Here is a 26,779-nt window from a genome sequence, read left to right as displayed (position 1 = left end):
CAGAGCATTATATGTGGCACAGCTTTATGTGGAGCATCTATGGGGCCATAATGAACGGTATGGAGTATCTATTTTTAATTTTGAAATTCACCGGTACCTGCTGCATTTTCCACCCGAGGCTTATACTCGAGTCAATAAGTTTTCCCAGTTTTTTGTGGCAAAATTAGGGGGGTCGGCTTATACTCGGGTCGGCTTATACTCGAGTATATACGGTAACTTAATTGAGATACCGCGTGACCTAATCATATGAATAGCATATGGCACTATGTTAGTGTGCACACCCATAAGTGAAGGGAGGGAATGTACGGGTGCCGTCATGGGCTCAGAGAAATACCGTTATCGGTAATGACTATTTTTCTCTGACGCCCATGACGGCACCATGGAGAGATTTGCATAGATTGTACATTCAGGGAGGGACCACCGCTTCCAGAACCCTTTTACCGAAGGTAAGGTCTGAAGAGGAGATAAGGTCCAATCTATAGTGCCTATAGAATGTAGAAGGTGAAGACCAGGTAGCAGCTCTACATATCTGGTCAATTGAAGCTCCGGCTTTCTCCGCCCAAGAAGCTGCTACTGCTCTCGTTGAGTGAGCCTTGATATCTCCCGGAACGGACATTCCACTTGACAAGTATGCCAGGCTGATGGCATCCGTAATCCATCTCGCCAAAGTGGCTTTGGAGGCTTTTTTCCCCCTACCGGGGACCCTGAAAGCACACAAAAAGAGGCATCCTCCCTACTCTCTCTGGTGGCTTCTATGTACTGCATGAGGCATCTCCTGACATCTAGCGTATGTAATGATTCTTCCCCTTTATTTTTAGGGTTGGGACAAAAGGAGGGAAGGGATATCTCGAGTTCTGTGGAACCGGGATGCCACCTTCGGGAGGTATGCTGGGTCTATTTTGAGAATGACTATCTAAGAACTGTGTGTAAGGAGGGTTAGCTGATAGCGCCTGTATGTCGCTAACTCTACGAGCAGATGTGAGGGCGACCAGCAGGGATGTTTTGAGGGATAGGAATTTCAATGGGATATCTCCTAAGGGTTCGAATGGAGGTTTAGTCAGGGCTTTAAGGACCAAATTTAAATCCCATTGAGGGGTAACTTTTACTGGAAGTGGTCTCGGTCTACCCGCTGCCCTAATGAACCTGGAAACCCACCGGTTCCCTGCCAAGTCATAGTTAAATAGGGCTCCCAATGCCGCCACATGGACTTTAAGGGTACTCGTGGCTAAGCCGATCTCCAACCCGTTTTGTAGAAACTCTAATATGGACTTAAGAGGGTCCCCTTCCCCTATTTTAGTGCCCGATGAAAGGAATTTTTTCCACATCTTCCCATACTGCTTTGTTGTAACCAGTTTCCTACTTTGTAAAAACATGGCTACCAGCCCTGGAGAGAAACATCTGCTTTCTAGTAGCTTCCTCTTAAATGCCAAGCTGTCAAGTGTAAGCTCGTAACTTGTGGATGGTGGACTGGGCCCTGGGAGAGTAAGTTTGGGAGGTCTGGGAGTACCCACGGGTCAGATATCGACATTCTCCTCATCCAAGAGAACCAAGGCCTCTTGGGCCAGAACGGGGCTATTAGAATAACATAAGCCCCGTCCTCCCGAATCTTCCTCAGCACTGCTGGAATCAGAGCAAATGGGGGAAACGCGTAAGCCAGCTGATGTAGCCATGGAATCAGGAACGCATCCAACACCACTGGATTCCCCCGTGGAGTCATGGAGCAAAGAGTTTACTTTTTTTGTTTAGGTTGTTTGCAAAGAGGTCTATGTTGGGTACCCCCCATTTTTTTGTAATCTGGGTGAATACTGCCTGATTTAGCTCCCATTCCCTTTGCTTTAAACAGGAACGACTCAGAAAGTCTGCTTTGTAATTGTCCGCTCAATTTATATGCAAACTTGTCAGGGATAGAAGGTTGCTCTCGGCTATTTGAAAGATTGACTCGGTTACTTCCATCAGATTTTTGGAGCGAGTACCCTTTTGGTGACACAGGTATGTCACTACTACCCTGTTAATATAAGAAACTGACTGAACAATAATATAGTCTGAACTGGTGCATAACCAGAAAAGTCATATAATAAATAGATCAATGGCTGCACTCAAAATATACTGTGCTAAGGCAAGGAAATGTGCAATATATGAAACGTGAATAGCATAATGGCTTGTGAAATTTATGAAAAAACACATGAGATTCTTAGCACAATATTTGGCCAAAAATTGTGAGCCCGTCCACCAAACGTCAAGGTAATCTCAAAACGGATGGGTACCTGAGCTGACTGCCTAGTGTGAACACTCACCTATGGCTAGTAACATGATAAAGCCTGCTTATATAGGAAGCTCAGAAACAACTGTGTTTGGATGTAATTTTGTAATTTTTGGCCAAATATTGTGCTAAGAATCTCATGTGTTTTTTCATAAATTTCACAAGCCATTATGCTATTCACGTTTCATATATTGCACATTTCCTTGCCTTAGCACAGCATGTTTTGAGTGCAGCCATTGATCTATTTATTATTACTACTACCCTGTTGTCTGACATAACTGACATGGTGAGAGTGAAGGGCCCCCAAGAATTCCAGCAGGGCGAACTTGACTGCAAGAAGTTCTTTCATATTGGAAGATTCTTTTGCTAGAGACGCCGACCAGGTGCCTTGGGCTACTAGGTTGCCCAAATGAGCCCCCCACCCACTGGGGCTTGCATCTGTGGTCACGATTTTTGAAATTGGGGTTACCCACGGGACTCCCTGGGAAAGATTTTTTTGCGATGTCCACCAGATTAGTGACCTAGTTGTGCGTGGAGATAATCTTAACCGACCTTCTAAATGCCCTCCTAGAGAGACCTCCTCTGCCAAAATTTGCCATTGGAGGTCTCTTGAATGGAGTTGAGTCCATTGGACTGCAGGGATGCATGAAGTCATGGATCCCAAGAGGGACATAGCCTGGCGGAGAGTTATGGAGGGGAGAGCTTGTTTCTTGGATACCAGCCCTGTTATTTTTTGTATTTTTCCCCCGGGAAGCTGGCATTCCTCCTTTATGCAGTCTAGAGTGGGACCTAGATATTCCTGGACCTGGGAAGGCAACAATCTGGACTTTAGGTTTATCAGCCAGCCCAGCTGCTCTAGAGAATGCATTACTGTTTCTAGCTGATTGCTGCAGTGTTGGGGAGAGGAGCCCATCACCAAAAAGTCATCCAGATATGGAACAATCAGGGTGTCCTGTTCTCTGAGATGAGCCATTACCTCTGCGATTAGCTTTGTGAATATTCTTGGGGCTATGGCTAGTCCGAAGGGTAGAGCTGAAAATTGGAAGTGGTATAATACCCCCCTGATGTGAACTGTTATGATCTGGTGGCCTAAGAGCAGCATGAGACGTACTCTGGAGAAGGTGGTACCTGTACTGACCGCAGACCCTGAACTTAACACCGCAACTAGAAGTAGCCATGGAATGTACCTAGCGCTCCCTGGACATCTTGACACAGCCGGAGGACTAATTACCCCTAGAGACAGAAAAGGGAAAACTATCTTGCTTCAGAGAAAATTCCCAAAGGATAGGCAGCCCCCCACAAATATTGACTGTGAGAGGAAAGGGGGAAAAAAATACACAGACTGAAATCAGAATTTAGCAAAGGAGGCCACTTCTAGCTAAATAGAAAGGATAGGACAGAGTACTATGCGGTCAGTATTAAAACACTAGAAAATATCCCCCACAGAAAATACAAAAACTCCACAGCTAACTAAAGATATGGAGGGTATATCTGCATCTCCAGAGATACCAGCTTGGCTAAACAAATCCTTATACAGACCAAGCTGGACAAGACAAAAAAACATGGAAAAGAACTGAAAAATAAGGCCACAGCATGTGGACAGCAAAAAATCAAGGCCAGAACTTATCTTTGTTGAAAAGAACTGCAAAGCAGGAGAGACCAGGCAGAGATGACAATCCTCCAGGAACAATGGACAACTGGCACTGACTAAAGGGTGAAGCAAGACTAAATAGCCCAGTCAGATTTGCAAAAAGTGAACACACCTGAGAAATGCTGCGACTCAGAGACAGCAGCGCTACCACTTACAACCACCGGAGGGAGCCCAATAGCAGAAGTCACAACAGTGAACTGCTATCCTGAGAAACCTCTGGTGATCTCTGTGGATAGGGACGTGATAGTAGGCATCCTTCAGGTCCAGGACTATCCTGAAACACCGAGGAAACAGCATTTTGATAGATGTCTTTATTGTTTCCATCTTGAACGCTTGTACCTCTATGTATTTGTTTAGGTTTTTCAAGTTCATGATAGTCCTGTATGACACGTCCGGTTTTTTTCTCAGGAACAGAGGGGAATAGTAACCTTGCCCTCTTTTTTTGCGGGAAAACTTCCAGAAGAACTCCCTTGTCCACTAGTCCAATGACCTAGTTTTCCAATGCCAATTGTTCTTCCACTGAAGACCTGGAGATGTTATAATAAAGGAGGGGCGAGGGTTTTTTAGAAATGTCAGTTTTAGCCCTGATTTTATTATGCCCAGGATCCATGGGCTGTGGGTAATTTTCTCCCAGGCCGAGAGAAAGTGACAATCTCCCCCCCACCTGGGGCAAACCTTCATTGGGAAGGTTTCTTGTTGTCGCTGGGGTTTTTATTAAACAAGAATCCTTTATTTTTGTTTTTCTTATCCTCCCGTTTTTCCTGGTTCCTCCCCGGCTTTTTACGGAAGAACTTCTTGCTCCGAAAGGGCCTTCTATAAGAGGGGAAACCCAGGGAAGGAAAGGACTTCTTTTTATCCCCCGCCATCTCTAGGATGTCATCCAAGGTGGGACCAAACAGGAACTCCCCCTCACAGGGAATGGTACATAATTTTGATTTGGTCTGTAAGTCCCCTGGCCAGCACTTAAGCCAGAGGGCGCGCCTAGCCACGTTAGAGAAAACTGCTGATCTAGCAGCTAATCTAATAGAATCGGCAGAAGCATCTGCCAAAAATGCGGCCGCCCCCCTCATTACCGGCAAGGTGTTTAGTATGGAGTCACGGGATGTTTTCCCTTTTAGCTGGCCTTCCAGTTGGTCTAACCAAACCATTAGCGAACGGGATGTGCATGCGGCGGCGACTGCCGGCTTCAGACCTCCCCCAGCTGCTTGCCAGGAACTTTTGAGAAAGGCGTCCGCCTTTTTGTCCATGGGGTCCTTCAAGACCCCCATGTCATCAAATAGGAGGGCAAATTTCTTTGATGCCTTAGCTATGGCAACATCTAGTTTGGGGGCTTTTTCCCAGAAGGAGCAGGATTCATCCTCGAAAGGGTACTTTCTCTTTAGTGTTAACAACGCCTTCCTTATGGGTTTTTTCCACTCCTTTTTGATTAGTGCGGATATTGTCTCATTAAGGGGAAATGCCCTCTTCTTTTTTTTTGCTCAAGACCCCCGAACATGAGGTCTTGTACTGATCTTTTGGGGTGAGAGTCTACTAACCCCATAGTGGTGGTGGAGGAAGAGGAGAAGGAGAGTTAGACGTATCTGAGTCCGCATCATCACTCTCTGTATTAGACACCGGAGACGGGGACCTGTGCCTAGTCTTCCTCCGTTTTTTTCCACTTTTAAGGGATCTAAAGGTGTCTTCTACCTGATTTTTTTTATCAGGGTTTTGAGGTCGGCTGCAAACCCGGGAAGCCCTTCGGATACTGTTTGCTGTATACACGTTACAAAGTCTTTTCTCCCAGGTAGTTGGAAGGTCTTCTCTACAAAGGGCACAAATCCTATGCTTAGTTCTCCCTAAGCTTTTCTTCCCCTAAAGTAAAAGACAAATATACCCTTACTGTCACTGACTTTCACGAAGATCACTTACCACCTCACGGACCCATAAATACCGGTTGGGGATGCTCTGCATCTGTCTTTTTGCCGGACACCGTACTGGACTCCTTGCTATGCTGGGACCTTTGGCGTTCTTTACCGGTAGTATCCTGGTGTCCTTTTTGCTGACACCACTTTTGCTGCTGCTGAGGCGATGCTGGTGGTGATTCTGGTAAGGGTGATGCCGGGTCGCTCATGGTGCCCTGTATGCTGCTGCAGTTGTGCTGCGGCTGTAGGCTGCGCTGTAAGCTGCGGTTGTAGGCTGCAGCTGTACTGTGGCCACCGAAGCCGCTAAGCAGGCACCCTTTTACGTGGCGGTGATTCCCGCCGCTCAATTCAATTCCGCGCCTGCGCAGTAGCGCTCTGTTTGCCGTGCATGCGCAATGGCCCGATATCGCACAATCCCGGCCAAATCCCGCGCATGCGCGGTCGGCCTCAAGATGGCGCAGCGCATAGCGCGCATGGGACACTGCACACTGGAGCCCCCGGATTTTTTGCAGCTTGTAGGCTGATTTCTGGGAGGAAGAGCGCCATTCTCCCCGCAGCCACAGAGGGACCCCCCTGGATTGCTGCGCATCATACCTGAGGAGGTGGCCGCGAACTCCCTGCCACCTCCACCGCACACCCTAGAGGCCCACTAGCCCCAGCGGTGGTGCTTCGGGTCACCACACCAGCCGAGGCAGGGGGACCCCCACTGCCTGAGTCGGACTGATTGGCCCCGGAATCCAATGACGTCTTCTTGTCGGTAAGCTGTAGGTCTCCCATCAAGGACAGGAAACCAACTGATGAGTGGTACCGCCTTTTTATCTGTAGGTTTCCTGTCCTTGGTGGGCGGATCCCCTTTCTCCGTGGTGCCGTCATAGGCATCAGAGAAAAATGTGTTTTTAACTTTTTTTTTTTTTTCTAACTCACTAGGTTAAATAGTGTAGCAAATAGATCAATGGCTGCACTCAAAATTTACTGTGCTAAGGCAAGGAAATGTGTAATACATGAAATGTGAATAGCATAATGGCTTGTGAAATTTATGAAAAAACACATGAGATTCTTAGCACAAGATTTGGCCAAAAGTTGTGAGCCCATCCACCAAACGTCAAGGTAATCTCAAAACGGATGGGTACCTGAGCTGACTGCCTAGTGTGAACACTTACCTATGGCTAATAACATGGTAATGCCTGCTTTTATAGGAAGCTCAGAATCAACTGTGTTTGGATGTAATTAAAATCACAGCATGGTGAAGGGCGGGGCGTTCAAGTCAGAAAAAATAGTACATAGTAAATATAAGAAAACTGACTGAACAACCATATCCAAATATCTATCTATGATCTATTTGCTATAGGTTAAATCGTGTGACATTTTTATATACATGTATCAGGTGTGACAAAGTCCCTGGCAAAGTGCTGCAGGGGAGATATGTTTCAGTGAAACAAAAAGGTTTGCTCCCGCACACTAAGGGTACCGTCTCACAGTGGCACTTTTGTCGCTACGACGGTACGATCCGTGACGTTCCAGCGATATCGCTGTGTCTGACACGCAGCAGCGATCAGGGACCCTGCTGAGAATCGTACGTCGTAACAGATCGTTTGGAACTTTATTTCGTCGCTGGATCTCCCGCTGTCATCGCTGGATCGGTGTGTGTGACACCGATCCAGCGATGCGTTCGCTTGTAACCAGGGTAAACATCGGTTTACTAAGCGCAGGGCTGCGCTTAGTAACCCGATGTTTACCCTGGTTACCATCGTAAATGTAAAAAAACCAAACCGTACATACTCACATTCCGGTGTCCGTCAGGTCCCTAGCCGTCTGCTTCCCGCACTGACTGACTGCCGGAAAGTAAAAGCACAGCACAGCGGTGACGTCACCGCTGTGCTCTGCTTTCACTTTACGGCCGGCACTCAGTCAGTGCGGGAAGCAGACGGCGAGGGACCTGACGGACACCGGAATGTGAGTATGTACTGCTTAGTAACCCGATGTTTACCCTGGTTACCCAGGGACTTCGGCATCGTTGGTCGCTGGAGAACTGTGTGACAGCTCCCCAGCGACCACACAACGACTTACCAACGATCACGGCCAGGTCGTATCGCTGGTCGTGATCGTTGGTAAATCGTTTTGTGTAACGGTACCCTAAGTGTTGAGAGGGGTTTTTGTGGACAAGCATAGAGTGGGTGGGAGTTTGTCCACCTTATCTATACCCCAGAGTGTGGTCTGGGGCTTACATAGACTGCTTCAGAGGCATTCAATGTCCGGTAGGCCTGCTGAGTGGAGCTCCAGTGTTTTGTGTCCGGCAGAAAAGTTGAATCGTTGTATGTCGATTTTCTCCTGAGTGGGTGGATCACTGCAGACGTATGGACTGATATACCATTTTGTGTTTTCCTGTTTTGTCCTAAGGGACGTGTTTATTTTTACCTCACAGTGGTTTATGCCGCATGTACATAATAAACCTGTGAAGGACTTTGAGACAGCGTTAAGGATGCATACCTCTGTGTACAGTTGAGCAAGCCGCTCTACCACACAGGTTATTCCAGATGCGGTGATACCAAATATATATATTTTATATATAAAATATGGTTACTTCTTGGTGTGATATTTCTCAATTTTTTTTATTTTTGATTTTGCAAGGTTTTAATTTTTAAATTTTATTTATTTATTTTTTACTTTACCTGGTCCCTCTATGGGACTTTCATCTGAGAAATAAAAATTACTGTTCTAGTGCTTTGGGATGATTTACACCTGTCAGTTTTGTAGTGGCCTGTTGGGCCTTGTCATAGGCAGACTCTGAGGTCATTATTTAACCGCAAGCTGTTCTCAACATTCTAAATGCCGAGATTGCCATCGATTGCGGCATTTAGAAGGTTAAATAGCCAGGTGTGATGCTGCTAACGGCTCTGGTTGGTACATCAGGAGCTCAACTATTAGATAAGCTAGGGCCACGACGGCGATTGTGTAATTGTGTGGGCACAGCTTCTGTGCCCGCATAATCACCTGGATTTACTGGTACGCTCGTGTGAGGTAGCATTGCAAAATAGGACAAACTGGTACGTGCAATGTTGGGAGGCTGAATCCGGAGCATTAAATCCTCTGGTGGGCCCAATGTTCCCCAGTCCGACAACACACAAACGTACGGGTAAACTTATGAGTATAGATGAGTGTGGTAGGGAAAAAGCAACTCGTTGCTGCCAGCATACTCAACTATGTTTTACTTCTTAACACTATGGCACTTCAGGGTGTGGTGCAGTGACTCCTGTTACAGGTAGGGGCGCTGTATGGGCTTACTAGAGTGCGCATGGAGGCGTATGGGGGCCATAGGAATGCATGGCAATTGCAGATATAACTGTGTTGATGAGTCAAAGTCCGTCATTATTGTGAATGGCCGGTATGTGTGTCGCAGAGGAAGACACTCTGCACTGTCAGCCTGAAGTAAGGATGTTCTGGGACCTGTAGTCCTACAAGTGAATTGTGTTTAGCTAGGGAGGCAGGCAGGGCTAGTTCTGAGAGATGGGAGGGTCAAACTAGCCACGCACACTCCCATCTAGGGGAGTGGTTACAACCATACAATGTGACTGAGGTCTGGTCACATAGTCTCTGAGTGTGGACCCGAATGGTCTGTGTTGGAAGGTCCTGGTGAGCCCCATGTGTTGGGAGTGTTGTCTCCCTGAAGAGCACATGGCGGGGGGCTCTGGACCTCGCACAGGCCAGGCTGTGGAGCGGTCTGAAAACCGTGTTGTACTGACCGGGGTCAGTGAGAACGTCTGAAGGATGCCTCTGAGGAAGAGAGGTATCCGAGAACCTGTGTGGCACCAACAGGTAACGGATGGAGATCCGTGTTGTACTGACCGGGGTCAGAGTGAGACACATTGTGAATGGGACACCTCTGAGGCCAGGAGGTGTCCAGGAACCTGTGGAGGTCACCAACAGGTATAACAGATGGAGATCCGTGTGTTATGCTGATCGGGATCAGTGAGGTACTGTGATAAAGCTGAATATGTGCAGACAGTGTTCATGCTGTTATCAAGTTCCTGAGGATGTTGTTTATGTGGATGTGAAATAAACCTAAGAGACTGTTTTGTAAGAAATCCGTGCCTGTATGCGTTAATCCCGTGCCAAGTGAGTGTTCCCCAAGATCCGAAGTAAGGGAAACGCTACAAGGGATAAACTTAGATGTTTAGAATGCAAGAGCTGGTCCCCAAGTCAAGGTTTCCTGCTTTGGCAGTATTTAACTGCGGACTAGTTTCCATTAAGACCGAGTTCACAAGTTGTGCATTTGGTATGGATTTTTCACAAGCGTGATAAATCTGCAGTGTGATACAGCACCTGCTAAGTAGATAAGATCTCAACACATCTCATCTGCACGTTATAGATGTTTCTGCGCATAAACGGACCCATACCTGCAGAACGTCAATTCTATTTGCGGATTCAGCGCAGATTTCACCTTTTACAATAGAAAAGAAGAAATGGCACCAATTTTGCCACGGGAAAACAGGCCACATTTGACTTTAGCATATTCTGTACAACTCGCTATTTTATGCAGTAATTACAGCCCGCACAGTAGAAGAAAACTTAGCGCTGAACCCTAAAAGCAGGAAAGCACACTTTGCCATTATGCAAATCCTAAGGTTTTAGCCTCTCCTGTGGCTGATGAATAAGAAAGAAATCTAGATTAGGCCATACGACCCACACAAGTCTCTACCTGACAACATGCAAATTGCCTCTTCTGAGAAAAAGAGGACTTAAACTCTACAGCGCCACCTATTGGAAGTAGCGATCCTACAAGTCACAATCAACCCTTTAATGAGTCGTGCAATATGACTTAGGATAAAAGCCAAATCAGTATCTCAATTCGCAGACACGGTGTTTCGGGCTGTTGGCCCTCGTCAGTGCGAAGCATGAGAACTGATTTGGCTAGGTGAGAGGCTCTGGACATGGGGTCTAAGGGGTATTGTTTCTCCTTATGGAGAGTGACATACCATCTCTGGCTTGTCAAGGTAAGGAGGCTTATTTGCCGTACAATGCTCCTCTGGGAATTTAAATATGCAAATTGCCTCTTCTGAGAAAAAGAGGACTTAAACTCTACAGCGCCACCTATTGGAAGTAGCGATCCTACAAGTCACAATCAACCCTTTAATGAGTCGTGCAATATGACTTAGGATAAAAGCCAAATCAGTATCTCAATTCGCAGACACGGTGTTTCGGGCTGTTGGCCCTCGTCAGTGCGAAGCATGAGAACTGATTTGGCTAGGTGAGAGGCTCTGGACATGGGGTCTAAGGGGTATTGTTTCTCCTTATGGAGAGTGACATACCATCTCTGGCTTGTCAAGGTAAGGAGGCTTATTTGCCGTACAATGCTCCTCTGGGAATTTAAATATGCAAATTGCCTCTTCTGAGAAAAAGAGGACTTAAACTCTACAGCGCCACCTATTGGAAGTAGCGATCCTACAAGTCACAATCAACCCTTTAATGAGTCGTGCAATATGACTTAGGATAAAAGCCAAATCAGTATCTCAATTCGCAGACACGGTGTTTCGGGCTGTTGGCCCTCGTCAGTGCGAAGCATGAGAACTGATTTGGCTAGGTGAGAGGCTCCGGACATGGGGTCTAAGGGGTATTGTTTCTCCTTATGGAGAGTGACATACCATCTCTGGCTTGTCAAGGTAAGGAGGCTTATTTGCCGTACAATGCTCCTCTGGGAATTTAAATATGCAAATTGCCTCTTCTGAGAAAAAGAGGACTTAAACTCTACAGCGCCACCTATTGGAAGTAGCGATCCTACAAGTCACAATCAACCCTTTAATGAGTCGTGCAATATGACTTAGGATAAAAGCCAAATCAGTATCTCAATTCGCAGACACGGTGTTTCGGGCTGTTGGCCCTCGTCAGTGCGAAGCATGAGAACTGATTTGGCTAGGTGAGAGGCTCTGGACATGGGGTCTAAGGGGTATTGTTTCTCCTTATGGAGAATTTGCATATTTAAATTCCCAGAGGAGCATTGTACGGCAAATAAGCCTCCTTACCTTGACAAGCCAGAGATGGTATGTCACTCTCCATAAGGAGAAACAATACCCCTTAGACCCCATGTCCAGAGCCTCTCACCTAGCCAAATCAGTTCTCATGCTTCGCACTGACGAGGGCCAACAGCCCGAAACACCGTGTCTGCGAATTGAGATACTGATTTGGCTTTTATCCTAAGTCATATTGCACGACTCATTAAAGGGTTGATTGTGACTTGTAGGATCGCTACTTCCAATAGGTGGCGCTGTAGAGTTTAAGTCCTCTTTTTCTCAGAAGAGGCAATTTGCATATTTAAATTCCCAGAGGAGCATTGTACGGCAAATAAGCCTCCTTACCTTGACAAGCCAGAGATGGTATGTCACTCTCCATAAGGAGAAACAATACCCCTTAGACCCCATACCTGACAACATGCACTCATCTGACACAAAGGGCACGTGAGCCCCTAACACTTGCTTTGCCTGGCATTCTCATAATAACATCATTTCAGCAGTCTCGTTGAAGGTGTGATTTGATGAAGCAAATACCTGTTGACAGATTAAAGACTGGCATAAAACAAAACTCCAGGAGCACTGGGCTGAGCAGAAAGTGGGATTAATCACTTGTCTGTATGCACCTGGAGCCTGGGATCCGCACTGACTGCACTTGTGATAATCCAACTGCTCCATCTACTGGCACAAGTAAGGCACTGCAAGTGAAAACAGACTCATCTGGTACTGATGACATCCAATATTATAGTGCAGAGCTGCATTCACATTCATGCAGGCTTTAGAGCTAAACGCCCAACTGTGGTCTTCACACCTATTAAAAAGCTTATATGGTGATCATTTTCAGTGACCACGAGCAGAATTATGAAAGCAGCTCTGAAATGCAATATAGATATTTAAATAATGGTTTGACGTTTTACATAACGGCAGATTTATTATGTATTTCCAAAGGTGGAGACACCCTTTAGGGTAAAGTGCGACTACTTTTTCTACTAAGTGAGAGATGTTTTTCTCCATTTCAATCCATAATGGTGCGGGGGCGAATATTTAATAATTAAATACAAACGCCCACCATGCAGGTCCGTACTGTGCACCATATGCAGGCCATAAATCACACAAATTACAGCAAGAAACACTAGAGCCATACCCAGGATTGGAAGCCCATCTTTGCACAGTCTCCTCACCATCATCCTCACAGAAATCTGCAAATGCAGCTTCCAGATCTTCAAGCTGACGTATGCGGTTCTCTACACAGTCAACTAAGGCGTCCTGTGGCGGGAAAGCAAATGGTTACAAAAATAATCCCATTATTCCGAACAGAGCATATAAGCCATAAACTCAAACAAACTCTTATGTTCTATACCAGTCATACAAAGCCGATTGCAAATGCGACCTTATTGACTACTGCGTAACACTAATCGCTTAGAAGGTAGACCAACATGGACAAACTTAATAATAATTTTATTTCTATAGCGCCAACATATTCCGCAGCACTTTACATTATAGAGGGGACTTGTACAGGGAATAGACATTACAGCATAACAATAAACATATAGATCAAAACAGATAAGAGGAATGAGGGCCCTGCTCACAAGCTTACAATCTATAAGGAAAAGGGGAGACACGAGAGGTGGATGGTAACAATTACTTTTGTTGTTCGGACCAGCCATAGTGTAAGGCTCTGGTGTTCATGAACCGGTTATCAGCCTAAGTATGTAACAGTACAGACACAGAGGGCTATTAAATGCATAAAGCATGCGAGAACATGATACGAGGAACCTGATTATGGTAAAAATATTGAATGTGCAACACAGGGATAGTTAGGTTAATGCGTGGAGGCGGTAGGCCAGTCTGTACAAATGCGGTTTAGGGCACGCTTAAAACTGTGTGGATTAATCGTATTAACCTGGGTAGTGCATTCCAAAGAATCGGCGCAGCACGTGTAAAGTCTTGGAGATGGGAGTGGGAGGTTCTGATTATTGAGGATGCTAACCTCAGGTCATTAGCAGAACGGAGGGCAAGGGTAGGGTGGTAGACAGACGAGGGACGAGATGTAGGGTGGTGCTGAGCCATGGAGTGCTTTGTGGGTGAGGATAATAAGTCTGTACTAGATTGGATGGTAGCCAGTGTAATGACTGGCACATGAGAGAGGCATCGGTGTAACGATTGGTGAGAAATATGATCCTGGCTGCAGCATTCAAGACAGATTGGAGTGGGGAGAGTTTGGTAAGAGGGAGGCAGATTAGTAGAGAGTTACAATAGTCCAGACGAGAATGAGTAAGGCTATATGCACACGTTCAGTATTGTTCGCTATAAAAACGCGATAAAAACTCTTACATATGGTTCCCAATCGTTTCTATGTATTCTGCAAAACTTGTGCAAATGTTGCGATTTTTTCCGTGAAAAAAACGAATCGCGGAAAAAAAAGCAACATGTTCATTAATTTTGCGGAATCGCTTATTTCCCGCACGCATAGGCTTGCATTGAAACGCTAGAAATCCGCAAACATAAAAATTTGCGGATTTCTAGCGTTATTTTTGCGGTAAAAATGGGGTAAAACAGGAAGTGACAACACAATGTCCATCCCATAATGGCTATCCCATCATGCCATGCATGCGCATCCCATAATCCAGGAAGAGGAAACTCCCAGATCATTCCAGTCTTCCTGTATTATGGCTGCCGACATGGAGTGGTATGATTGGATGAGCCTGGATGTGCTGCAGGTGTGTGTGTGTGTGTGTGTGTGTGTGTGTGTGTGTGTGTGTGTGTGTTCGGACATAGGCCAATGAGACTACTACTCCCATCGGCCTGTCTGTTACCGTCAAGTCGCGGCAGCAGGCTCAGCTCGATGGGAGCAGTTTTCCCATCGAACGGTCCCTGCTGTTATGTACGTCCCCGAATGTTGTTGTGGCCCCTTCACCCTAAATTTCCTAATAAAATGTAACAACATTTCCCCCACAAAATGTCCCCTTAAAAAACATTGATGGCCAGTGTGTACATTGGTGGCCAGTGTGTACATTGGTGGCCAGTGTGTACATTGGTGGCCAGTGTGTACTTTGGTGGCCAGTGTGTACTTTGGTGGCCAGTGTGTACTTTGGTGGCCAGTGTGTACTTTGGTGGCCAGTGTGTAGTAATTCACATTGGTGGCCAGTGGTAAAAATAAATAAATTAATTTTCCCCCCTGTCATGTCCCTATCTTTTAATATAGTCCATTAAATTCATTTTCATTGGTGGCCAGTGGTTACCTGTGGAAATAAATTATATATACCTGTCCCTGCCGATCGCCACCTAAAATAAATAAAAAAAAAACCCGTACTCACCTAAACACCCAATTCTACGAATCCCTCGTCAGAAAAGAAGTAAAAAAACAAACCACAATGTATACCTACCCTCCGCAGCATCCAATTAAACGAGTGTCCCACGATGATCTAGAGTTTAGAGCAGCCACATAACATGCGGCTGCTCTAAACCGCGGCCGCCAATACAATGAACGGGATAGTAAAGAGACACCGTTCATTGTATCACGAGTTCTCCCGAATGCAGCTCGCGCTGATTGGGGGAACTCGTTTGGTACTCACTGCGGCTGCGTGGGCTCTGTAGCTTTGGAAATTTTTCCCATGCCATCAGTTCATCTCCGGTCAGCCGGTGAGGCTGTGCAGAGATGATATATGTAATCTGCAGTGATGTTTACAAGGGGGCTGGTGCATTTGCACCGGTTCCATTGTAAACCAATGATATATCATATAAAAAGAAAATAAAAGCGCACTCACCAGTTTTGAACTATCAGGGCGGTTTATTCACATGTAATCATGCGGTGCAGGGAGGGTTTGTGAATACAAAAAGGATGACAGCTGTTTCGTGCTAGGTGTGCACTTCATTGGATCTGTTGAAGTGCACACCTAGCACGAAACAGCTGTCATCCTTTTTGTATTCACAAACCCTCCCTGCACCGCATGATTACATGTGAATAAACCGCCCTGATAGTTCAAAACTGGTGAGTGCGCTTTTATTTTCTTTTTATATGTTACAGTGAAATTGTTTTTTCAAAAGCAGCACCAAGGTGGAACCTTTGCAGCGGTTTTTGGTTCATTTGACAAAAGGTATAGACGGTGCGATTTTATGCCTCTGGAGCACGAAGGGTCTGGCGTATAGCGGCTGTGCGATAGCATTTTTTTCTTTATTGTGGAATATATATATATATATATATATATATATATATATATATATATATATATATATATATATTTTTTTTTTTAACCCTTGGATTACCAGTTCAATAAAATGTGGTCAAAACCTAGGTGTCATTTAATTAAAATATTTTTAAAATCATGTGTGTGTCTCTTTATTAAACCTTTAATATGTGCAAGGGTTAACAATGGATAGGTGTCTTATTGACGCCTCTCCATTATTAACCTGGCTTAATGTCACCTTACAATCACAAGGTGACATTAACCCTTCATTACCCCATATCCCACCGCTACAGGGGAGTGGGAAGAGAGTGGCCAAGTGCCAGAATAGGCGCATCTTCCAGATGTGCCTTTTCTGGGGTGGCTGAGGGCAGATGTTTTTAGCCAGGGGGGGCAAATAACCATGGACCCTCTCTAGGCCATTAACATCTGCTCTCAGTCACTGGCTTTACCACTCTGGCAGAGAAAATTGCGCGGGAGCCCACGCCATTTTTTCCCGTGATTTAACCCTTTAATTTAAAAGCTAGAGCGCCCACATTTTGCACAAACACACTACTAACATTAGTAGTGTGGATTATGCCAAAAAAAATATATGAGATGGTTTACTATATGTAAGTCATGTCGGGTTTTGGAAGGAGATAGCAAAAGCCGGGAATTTAAATACCGGCTTTTCTGCTATCTAGCGCTGAATGAATAATATAATATATATATATATATATATATATATATACACATATATACATATACACATAATATGGGACCAAAGAGATCCAAACTACGCCGACAGGGCCCAAAAAGAGGCAGCATGGAGGAGTGTGTGTGGGTCCCTATTCCCACATTATGAGCAGCAGCCACGTGAGGCACAGAGACAAATAAGTAAGTACACTCATGTTTGTAATGTAATTTTCTTGTGAAACAGCAGTACCTTACTACGGTACTTTGAATTTATAAACATGAATTTATTAATTAATACAGAACTTAATTGAAAGCACACCAGTACGTACATGGTGCTGTACGTGATAAACGGATTACAATAATGGTTTTAACATTTGTCCCTTAACAATGTTTTTCAAAAATTTATCTTTCTGGGATAGAGGGTAGCGGACTCTGTCCTTGTGGCCTTACATTAAAATTGTCTTATTTGAACAAAGTTCCTAATAAATGTATTCGTATGCTACACTAAAATCTCTGTAGGCAATTACACCTTGTGTGACCACTGTGCCTAATGGGCTAATCAATTTGTTTAATGTTTTTTTTTTCCAGTGGGTGATGTTACAACAAGATGGCGGAGCATCCGCGATCAGTATAGGAGGGAGAGGCAGCAGCATGAGAGGAGTGGGGCAGGCGCACCTCCGAAAAAAAAAAAATCTATTTTGATAGATTAACTTTCTTGAACCCCAGCATGGACCTCAGGCCGTAAGTACAAACCTCACAACACATTTTCTACCTTTTTTTTTTTTTTTTTAACTTTCATAAACAATTTTGTACTCAAAATCTTTTTAAATTACAGAACACAGTCTAACCTCACTGACAGGGAGACAGGGTCAGATTCGGAGTTGGTCATAGACCCAGTTGGGGAAGGAGAAGAGGTGGCTGGACCATCTTGTGATCCCTCAGGCTCAATCCCTCCAGGATCCTCCTCATCTGCCCAGCCAGCTCCAGAAGCACCAGCCCAAGAAGAAGAGGCACCACCATCTACATCAGCAGCACCACCTAGCCAGGATGAGCATGCAAACAGCAGCAGCCCAACTGTTGCCCTGGAGCGCTCACCACAGGCTGCATTGTTTTCACAGCGTGCTCGCCGCAGGAGAGCTACTCCAAAGTAGGAGAAATGTCGATGCTGGGGTGTTGAACTATCTGGCAAGGGTTCGTGAGGATGATGGTGAGGAGGGCTTTACAAGGAGCCTGGCACGGTATTTAAGGCCCATAGAGAATGAGTTGAGGCTTCGTGTGAGAGGGTGCTTTCAGATCCTTATTGATGCATGCACCCCCCCAAATAACCCATACCAGCTTATGGAGATGATTGAACAGTGGCAGATGTCACCACAAAATATCCTGCGGCCTCAAAGATTGCAACAGGTGCATGCTCAACAGGGATCTGAAGCACCCCCTCCACGTGAGCCGACACCTCAACCACAACCCACACACAACCCACCATGGCAACCTCAGTACCATATGGCCGGATATCAACCATCCCAATATGGCCACTTGTCCACACCCAGTGCTGGAGGCTGGTCCCAACCTGGGTTTGGACAACATGGCCATTTTGGTTTGGGGTATGATTCCAGGCCATATGTTCGTGAACATCAGGGGTTTCCTCAAAATCCATTTGCAAATTTGCCAACTGCCCATCATCGTACCAGGCCTAATGTTCCTCCAGCCAATACCACATCTTCACAGGGTGAAGGACAATTGGGCCTACAAAGGCCACCTGATGAGGACCCTGACCTACCCACATCTCCACCACCTACCTATCAAGATTTGTGATTTTATTTATTTTTTTTTTAGTTTTTAAAATTTTGTTTATAAAATTTTGCTTATTTTTTTGGTTAGGTTCTTGTAAAAATCTTGATGATGTTTGTGCTGACCTAGCACTTTGTTATGCTGATCTTGTTTGTAGCTTATATTGACAATTCAAAATTTTGCTCTAAAAGTTTTTTTTTTAAAAAAAGGAGATTATAAAAAAGTAACAAAAAAAATAAATAAATAAAAACTACGCTTTAAAAACCAAAATTATGGATGTCGAACAATCATTATTACATCACACACACATGCTAGGCTCATAACCATATGTAAATTTATTAAATACAACAGACAGATTTTTTGTACATTAAAAAAAACCATTTATAATTAATCAAAATTACACATGCAAAATTGCATATTCTTGCCAGGGAGTCGCACCTTGAGGAGTCAAAAAATAATTGGTGAATACATCACAAACTTTTAGCCCAGAAAGGGGACGCCGCGGAGGAGGGACATATGGGGTAGGCCTAACCACATTGTTCCTCAGCTAATATTGGTGATCACCTGATGAACAATCATGTATGCGGGTAAAATTGTGCAAAATAACACAGGCTTTGATTACTTCATTGATTGTAGCCTCACTGAGCTGAATGGCAGACTGGAGAACACGCCATTTGGCAACAAGAATCCCAATGGCGCACTCCCCCAGTCTCCGCGCCCTGGAAAGTCAGATTAAAGACCCTCCGCCGGTGGTCCAGGTTGCGCCTGGGATAAGGCCTCATGACGTGCCTCGTCAGTTGGAAAACCTCATCTCCAACCAAAACAAAAGGCACTGCTTCCGCATTGGAGCCTGGGAGTTGTTGTGGTGGTGGGATGTTTAACTGGTTGTCACGTAGCCGACGACCCATTATGGACGAATTGAAGACCCTAGAGTCTCCAGTTCGCCCATAGGCCCCAATGTCTACAATTACAAACCTGTAGTTACTGTCAGCAACAGCTAACAGAACTACAGAGAAACACCGGATTACGTACCGGTAATGCTCTTTTATAGAGCCACGACAGCACCCACTGAGAGAGGGGATCCGCCCCTAGGAACAGGAAACCCTACGGAGAGATAAAAGGGGCGGTCCCCCTCGCTCCCACAGTTTGGGTTACAGAGATTGCGAGGAACCGCCCACCAGTATTAGTAGGCAATTTTATATTATCATTTTATCTTATACTACTAATATTTACAAGAACCAATCACCCTTATTTGTGCTCATATGCAAACTAATATATAAGGGAGGGAAGTGAAGGGGTGCTGTCGTGGCTCTATAAAAGAGCATTACCGGTACGTAATCTGGTGTTTTCTCTTCGCCACGACAGCACCCACTGAGAGACTTTCAGAGACAGTTATTTGGGGGGGATTATCGTGTTAAGAACCGATCTACCGAAACACAGGTCAGTGGAGGCAGATAAATCTAGTCTATAGTGACTATAGAAGGTAGTAGGAGACGACCAGGTTGCGGCCTTACATATGAGTTCTATTGGAACTTCTGCTCGCTCTGCCCAGGATGATGCTATCGCCCGGGTGGAGTGTGTCTTTATAGTCTCAGGTGGATCTTCCCCTTTAGACGAATAGGCCAGGTATATCGCCTCCCGAATCCATCGGGATAATGTGCCCTTCGTAACACCGGCTCCTTTTCTTTGACCCTGGAAGGAAACAAAGAGCCCTGCTCTTCCTCCAGGGACTAGTCCTGTCTAGATAGGTTATTACAGCCCTTCTCACATCTAAGGTATGGTATTTTTCTTCTTCCTGATTTGTAGGGTTATTATAAAAGGTAGGAAGAAGAATTTCTTGAGATCTATGGAATTTGGTACTCATTTTAGGTAAGTAGGAAGGGTCTGTCTTTAGGACAATCCTATCTGGCAATATTGACATAAATGGAGGATCTACTGATAGCGCCTGTATGTCACTGACCCTTCTTGCCGATACTAAGGCAACAAGAAGAGCTGTTTTGAGGGAGACATGTTTAATGTGGGCAGCATGTAGAGGCTCAAACGGGTGATCTGTTAAGGCTTCAAGGACCAGATTAACATCCCAAGGAGGTGAGTTGGGAATATGGACTGGTTCTGCTCTCTGGCAGGCTGAGATGAATCTGGATATCCACCTATTCCCCGCAATGTTGTGACTATACAAAGCCCCCAACGCAGAAACTTGCACTCTTAAGGTGTTAACTGAAAGGCCTAAATCACGTCCTCTTTGGAGAAATTCAAGAATTATAGGGACTGGAATTTCATTTGAGAGGGCTGAGGGATAGAGGCTTAAAATTTTTTTCCATATTTTTACATAGATCGATGTAGTGGATCTCTTCCTACTCAGCAATAGGGTATCGATTACTTTATCAGAGAAGCCCCTTAGTTTTAACAGCTGCCTCTCAAATCCCAGGCTGTCAACCGTAGACCCTTCACATGAGGGTGGTTGAAGGGCCCCTGGAAAAGCAGATCTTGATTCTCTGGGAGAATCCATGGATCCGAGATGGACATGGCTCTGAGCAGGGAAAACCATGGTCTCTTTGGCCAGAATGGAGCGATCAAGATTACATTCGCTCTGTCCTCTCTTATCTTCCTGATGACTGTTGGAAGAAGAATCATCGGGGGAAAGGCATATGCTTTCTGAAATGTCCATGGAATCTGGAGGGCGTCGAGAACATCGGGGTTGTCTGCTCGGAACATTGAGGCGAATGTTTTTACTTGCCTGTTGTCTCTTGTGGCAAAGAGATCTATGTCGGGTATACCCCATTTTATAGTTATCATATTGAATATCCGACGATTTAACACCCACTCCCCTTGATGGAGGGTATGACGACTGAGAAAGTCTGCTTTTGCGTTGTCTATCCCTCGGACATGTAGCGCTGATAAGGACAGAAGATGATTTTCGGCTATAGTCAAGATGTTTTCGGCTATAGACATGAGAGTGCCTGATCTCGTTCCGCCTTGATGGTTGACGTAAGCCACCGATGTCATATTGTCTGAGAGTACCCTGGTATGTGTTCCGAGCAACTGTGGGAGGAATTCACATAGGGCATGATAGATGGCTTTTAGTTCTTTTTTATTGGACGAGTCGTCTAATTCCGTAACCGACCACAGCCCCTGGACAACCTGGTTTTCCAAGTGTGCCCCCCAACCATGAGGGCTGGCATCCGTAAATATTATGTTTGAGGGTTTAACCTCCCAGGGAACCCCGCTAACTAGATGATCTGGCTGTAGCCACCAGGTTAGGGATTGGATTACGTCATTAGAAAGGGAAATCTTACCGTTTAATCGCCCTTGTAATTTAATTTCCTCATGTAAAATCATATACTGTAAGCACCTCGAGTGGAACTGGGCCCACGGCACTGCTGGAATACATGACGTAAAGGAGCCGAGTAAGGACATGCTTTCCCGGAGGGAAATTATAGGTTTAACTAGTATGGACTGAACTTTATTCCTAACTGTTATCTGTTTAGATTCTGGGAGGAAACATTTTTGACTTACAGAATCTAATATAATTCCCAAAAATACCTGCCGGGTTGTCGGGATCAGTCTAGATTTTTCCCAATTTATTATCCATCCCAAGTTCTGTAAGGATGAGATCATATGACATAGTCTTTGCTGACATTGTGAGGGGGATTTTCCCACTACTAGCAGGTCGTCTAAGTACGGGATTATGAGTGTATCTTTTAATCTTAGATAAGACATAACCTCTGACATTAGCTTAGTAAATACCCTAGGAGCAATTGATAGTCCAAAGGGCATTGCTGTATACTGAAAGTGCCGTATACATCCATTTAATATAACCGCTACGCGGAGAAATTGTTGATGTTCTTTAAAGATTGGTAGATGGTAATACGCATCTTTCAAGTCCAGAACCGCCATAAAGCAATGGGGAAACAGGAGTTTTACGGTAGATCGAATGGATTCCATTTTAAAGGTTTGATTTTCTAGGAAGGTGTTCAGTTTTTTAAGATTTATGATGGTTCTGAATGATCCATCAGGTTTTGTAATTAGAAATAGCGGGGAATAGAACCCTTTCCCTTCCTGAAGGAATGGAACCTCCACCAAAACTCCTTTGGATAGAAGATTCATTACTTCTTGCTGTAATGCCTCCTGTTGAGACTGTGACTTTAAGGAAGTCAATAGAAATGAGTCCGAAGGGACTCGGGCAAATTTTAACTTTAAGCCAGAGGTGACGAGACTATTTGCCCAAATGTTCGAAGTTATTTTCCTCCATTGATCTGAGAAAGAGGATAGTCTACCTCCCACAGGTAGATCTGCTCTAACGGGGCTTGTCTTCAGATTTAAAAGGGCGCTTCCCAAAGAATGCACCTCTTTGTTTGGCGTCTCTAGGGGTCCAGCGATCTTGGTTTTTAAAATCTTTTCTTTTATTAAATATGGGCTTCCGGAACGCTCTCCTATAGAATGGAAGGTAATTATTATTATTAGGGAAGCCCTTCTTTCTTTCCCCCGCTTTAGTTAGAATCTCGTCCAGTTTGGTACCAAACAGGTACTCACCCTGACATGGGAGGCCACATAATTTGGACTTTGTCTGTGGATCGCCTTTCCAGCCTTTAAGCCATAGGGCTCTGCGTGCTGCGTTTGTGAGACCTGCTGATTTGGCTGCCAAACGTATAGAATCGGCCGATGAATCCGCCAAAAAAGCTGTAGCCCCTCTAATTAAGGGTATAGAAGACAACAGTTTGTCTCTGGAAAGGCCACTTTTAAGACCTTCCTCTAAGTCACTCAGCCAGACCAACATGGACCTAGCGGTGCATGTAGCAGAGATAGAGGGTCTGAAGGCTCCCGTACACGACTCCCAGGCTCTTTTTAATAGTGAGTCGGCTTTACGGTCTAACGGGTCCTGTAATGAGCCTGAATCCTCCACAGGCAGCAAAGATTTTTTAGATGTGGATGCTACCGCAGCGTCCACCTTTGGCGCTTTTGACCATGTTGAAAACTCCTCATCATTGAAGGGATACCGTCTCTTTGAGGATGGAGGTAATCCTCTTTGGCCCTGGCTTTCCCATTCTTTTTTAACTAAGGTTTTAATTGCTGCTATTACCGGAAAGGAAGGCCTTTTCTTTTCCGATAAGCCAGCGAACATAATATCCTGCTGAGTTCTGGGAATTTTAGAATCTTCGATACCCATCGTATTACACACGGACCTGACAAGGTTGTCAATACCATCCGTGGGAAAGCATGTATCCTGGTCCTCGTCCGAGGAAACATATTCGCGAGAGGTGTCAGAGTCCGCTTTTTCCCTATCCGAAGAAGGGTCAGATATAGGGGATTCATATCCTTTTTTACTTTTAGCATGCGGCTCTTTATCAGAACCCCGTAAGGCTTGTAACTCTTGTCTTATCATGAGTCTGATGTCCTCTGATTTAATTGAGGCTTCCTCCCGTAAGGTAGAAGTAATACATGAATTACACAGTCTCTTTTTGTAACTATCCGGGAGGGGCTGGAGACATAACGCACACTGTTTGTGCTTCGTTTTCTCTGTTTTCTTTCCCTAGGTGTATAAAGGGAAAGGGAACACCAGTCAGCCTATGAGGGTAGATGCACACTTACCCCAGTGAAGCTTTTACGGTACCGATTGACGAGGAGGAGATTTAGGTGGAGAACCGGCTTTTTTCCTGGAGGATCCGCTCTGTTTGGAGCGACTGCTGCTGCCCCGCGTACGTGGGGTAGAAGCGGTGTCTTCTATAGAGAGCATCGCAGGGTTCTGCGATGAATCCATTGTGGACACCGGGTGCTTGTGCCGGCGTCCTTTTACATGGGGGCCGCCATCTTCTTCCGGTTGAACCCGGAAGTGCTGATCACTTCCGGGTCGCGGCCATACTGTATGCACTCGCGCTGTGACCGGCATCAGCGCGGGTGCCGTCCACCTCCTCCTTCACCCGGAGTTTCAGTTCTGGACTCCCGGGAAAATCATGGAGCTCCACGCCGTACGAGCGCTCGTCAAAGCGCAGCGCTTACCTCTCCTCGGCGCTAGGTCCCGCAGACTGCCCGGACGGATTCCCATGAGCCAGAAACCCCCTGCAGTTGTGGCCTCATGGCGTCTGCCAGCAGAGGGGGGAAGCTGATAAAGGGACCCCCGACGCTGCATCCAGCCCTGGAGCCCTTGCCGTCCTCACAGGTAAACTGCGCAAGCGGCATCCAGGCTAGGTATCCTCTTCTCCGTGGATTTCCCATAGGAACAGGAAACCAAACTGTGGGAGCGAGGGGGACCGCCCCTTTTATCTCTCCGTAGGGTTTCCTGTTCCTAGGGGCGGATCCCCTCTCTCAGTGGGTGCTGTCGTGGCGAAGAGAAAAAACTGCTTATAATTGTAGAATTGGGAACCAGAGTTCGGCGGCTTACGCACCCTGATATGTTTCCCATCCACAGCTCCAATGCAGTTAGGGAAATCACAAGTGTTCTGGAATCCACTGGCGATTTTGAGCCAATCATCCTGTTTGGGCTCAGGCATAACAAGTTCATGAAGTTTCGCCCATATTTGAAAACAGGTTGAACGAACAATGCCAGAAATTGTGGACCGCCCAAGCAGAAACTCAAGGTGTAGTCCCGCATAGGACAAGCCTGTGGACAGGAAGCTGAAAGACAAAATAAAGATCATATTAGTTTTTTAAAATGATGACAAAGAAAACATGAAGAAGCACAAGTGCATAGTATATTTACATTGACATTATTTGCAATCTAAAATTTTCAATTTCCCTTGGTTACTTTACTTGAACATTAAGCACAGTTTTGTTGATGTGCTTGTGCCATAATGTCCACCTATACTTTCAAAAACATGCTAGAACACAACACATAAAAAAAAATATATCATCAACATACAGTATGTGAGAATGTATAATACATACCGTAAGGTTAGGAGAAGACGCTCCTCAGCAGATATGGCTTTTCGCATCCTTGTGTCCTGATACGCGATACCTGGACGTATGATCTCCAACAAGATGTCAAAGGTCCTGATGGTCTTGCGACTATACAGATAGAACTTGTCAGGATGTGACCTCAAAGCTGTATAGAGCCTCTGAAAATGTCCTTTACTCAGGCGTTGGGTCAATAGAGGATGCACCCACAATCTTCGTCTCCTCCTTCGCGGATCAACATTCACCGGATATGGCTGACCAAAGCAACGCGACAACAGCCAGTGAAACAACACCCGCTGAGTTGTGCTTAAAGACACATGGCCAGACATGTTTGGAAGGTAAAACCAACACAGCCAAAATAAGCTCCACAAATAAATTGGCAGATGGGAGGGTTCCACCTGTTGTAGAGGGCTTAAATAGTGTTGTTAATGATGATTTAAATGATTTGCAGGCCTGAAAACCGTTAAATGTCCATTTTGTCATGGTGCGTAAAAAAAACGCCATACGGATCACATACGGATTACAAACGCAACAGTACATGCGCAAAATACGCGACCACACCTAGGCAACGCATTAACTACGGAACTAGATTTCCGGGACATTTTGGCGTATTACGCACGTATTACGGCCGTAAAAAACGGACCGTATTGTCTTACGCCTAGTGTGACGGCGGCCTAAGAGTAACAGCGAGAGTTTTTGCAGAGTCGAAAGTAAGAAAGGGTCGAATTCTAGATATGTTTTGAGGTGCAGATAACCAGAGCAAGCCATTGATCGGATGTGGGGGGTGAATGAAAGCTCGGAATCAAGCATGACCCCGAGACAGCAGGCATGTTGCTGGGGAGTAATGGTGGAACCACACACGGAACTAGCAATATCGGGCACAGGTACATTAGTAGAGGGAGGAAACACAAGCAGTTCAGTTTTCAACAGAGGTAGGACATGATGTTAGAGACAGTGGTAAGAATTACTGGTGTTTTCTAAAAAGGCAGGCGTGGCATCAGGAGAAGAAGTGTATAATTGGGTGTCATCAGCATAGAGATGTAACTGGAAACCAAGTCTACTGATTGACCAATAGGGGCAGTATTATTCATTTTTATAGCGCCATTTATTCCATGGCACTTTACATGTGAAAAAGGGGCATACATAGACAAGTACAATAAACATGAGCAATACAAGGCACACACAAGTACAGAAGGAGAGAGGACCCTGCCTGCGAGGGCTCACAGTTTACAGGGGGTGTGTGAGGATACAGTAGGAGAGGGTAGGGCTGGCCGTGCGGCGGTTCAGTAGACTGAGGATCACTGTAGGTTGTAGGCTTGTCTGAAGAAGTGGGTCTTCAGGTTCCTTTTGAAAGTTTCATGGTAGGCGAAAGTCTTATGTGTTGGGGTAGATAGTTCCAGACTATGGGGGAAGCACGGGAGAAGTCT

The 26,779-nt window shown here is 45.4% G+C and overlaps 1 protein-coding gene across 2 annotated transcripts in view; it reads right to left on the bottom strand.

Annotated features, from left to right (window-relative positions):
• The window catches only part of C6H5orf22 (chromosome 6 C5orf22 homolog), a 152,038-nt gene that overhangs the window by 72,576 nt on the left and 52,683 nt on the right, over positions 1-26,779 (bottom strand). For both annotated transcript variants that reach the window (XM_077269729.1, XM_077269728.1), the window contains exon 6: positions 12,959-13,080. In XM_077269729.1, coding sequence (XP_077125844.1) covers positions 12,959-13,080 — 122 coding nt within the window. The remainder of the gene's footprint in view (positions 1-12,958; positions 13,081-26,779) is intronic.

Source organism: Ranitomeya variabilis, chromosome 6, assembly GCF_051348905.1.
Source record: "Ranitomeya variabilis isolate aRanVar5 chromosome 6, aRanVar5.hap1, whole genome shotgun sequence".
In the NCBI taxonomy this organism is placed as follows: Eukaryota; Metazoa; Chordata; class Amphibia; order Anura; family Dendrobatidae; genus Ranitomeya; species Ranitomeya variabilis.
Note: the sequence above shows the minus strand (reverse complement) of the source record. Positions and strands in the feature narration are given on the sequence as shown.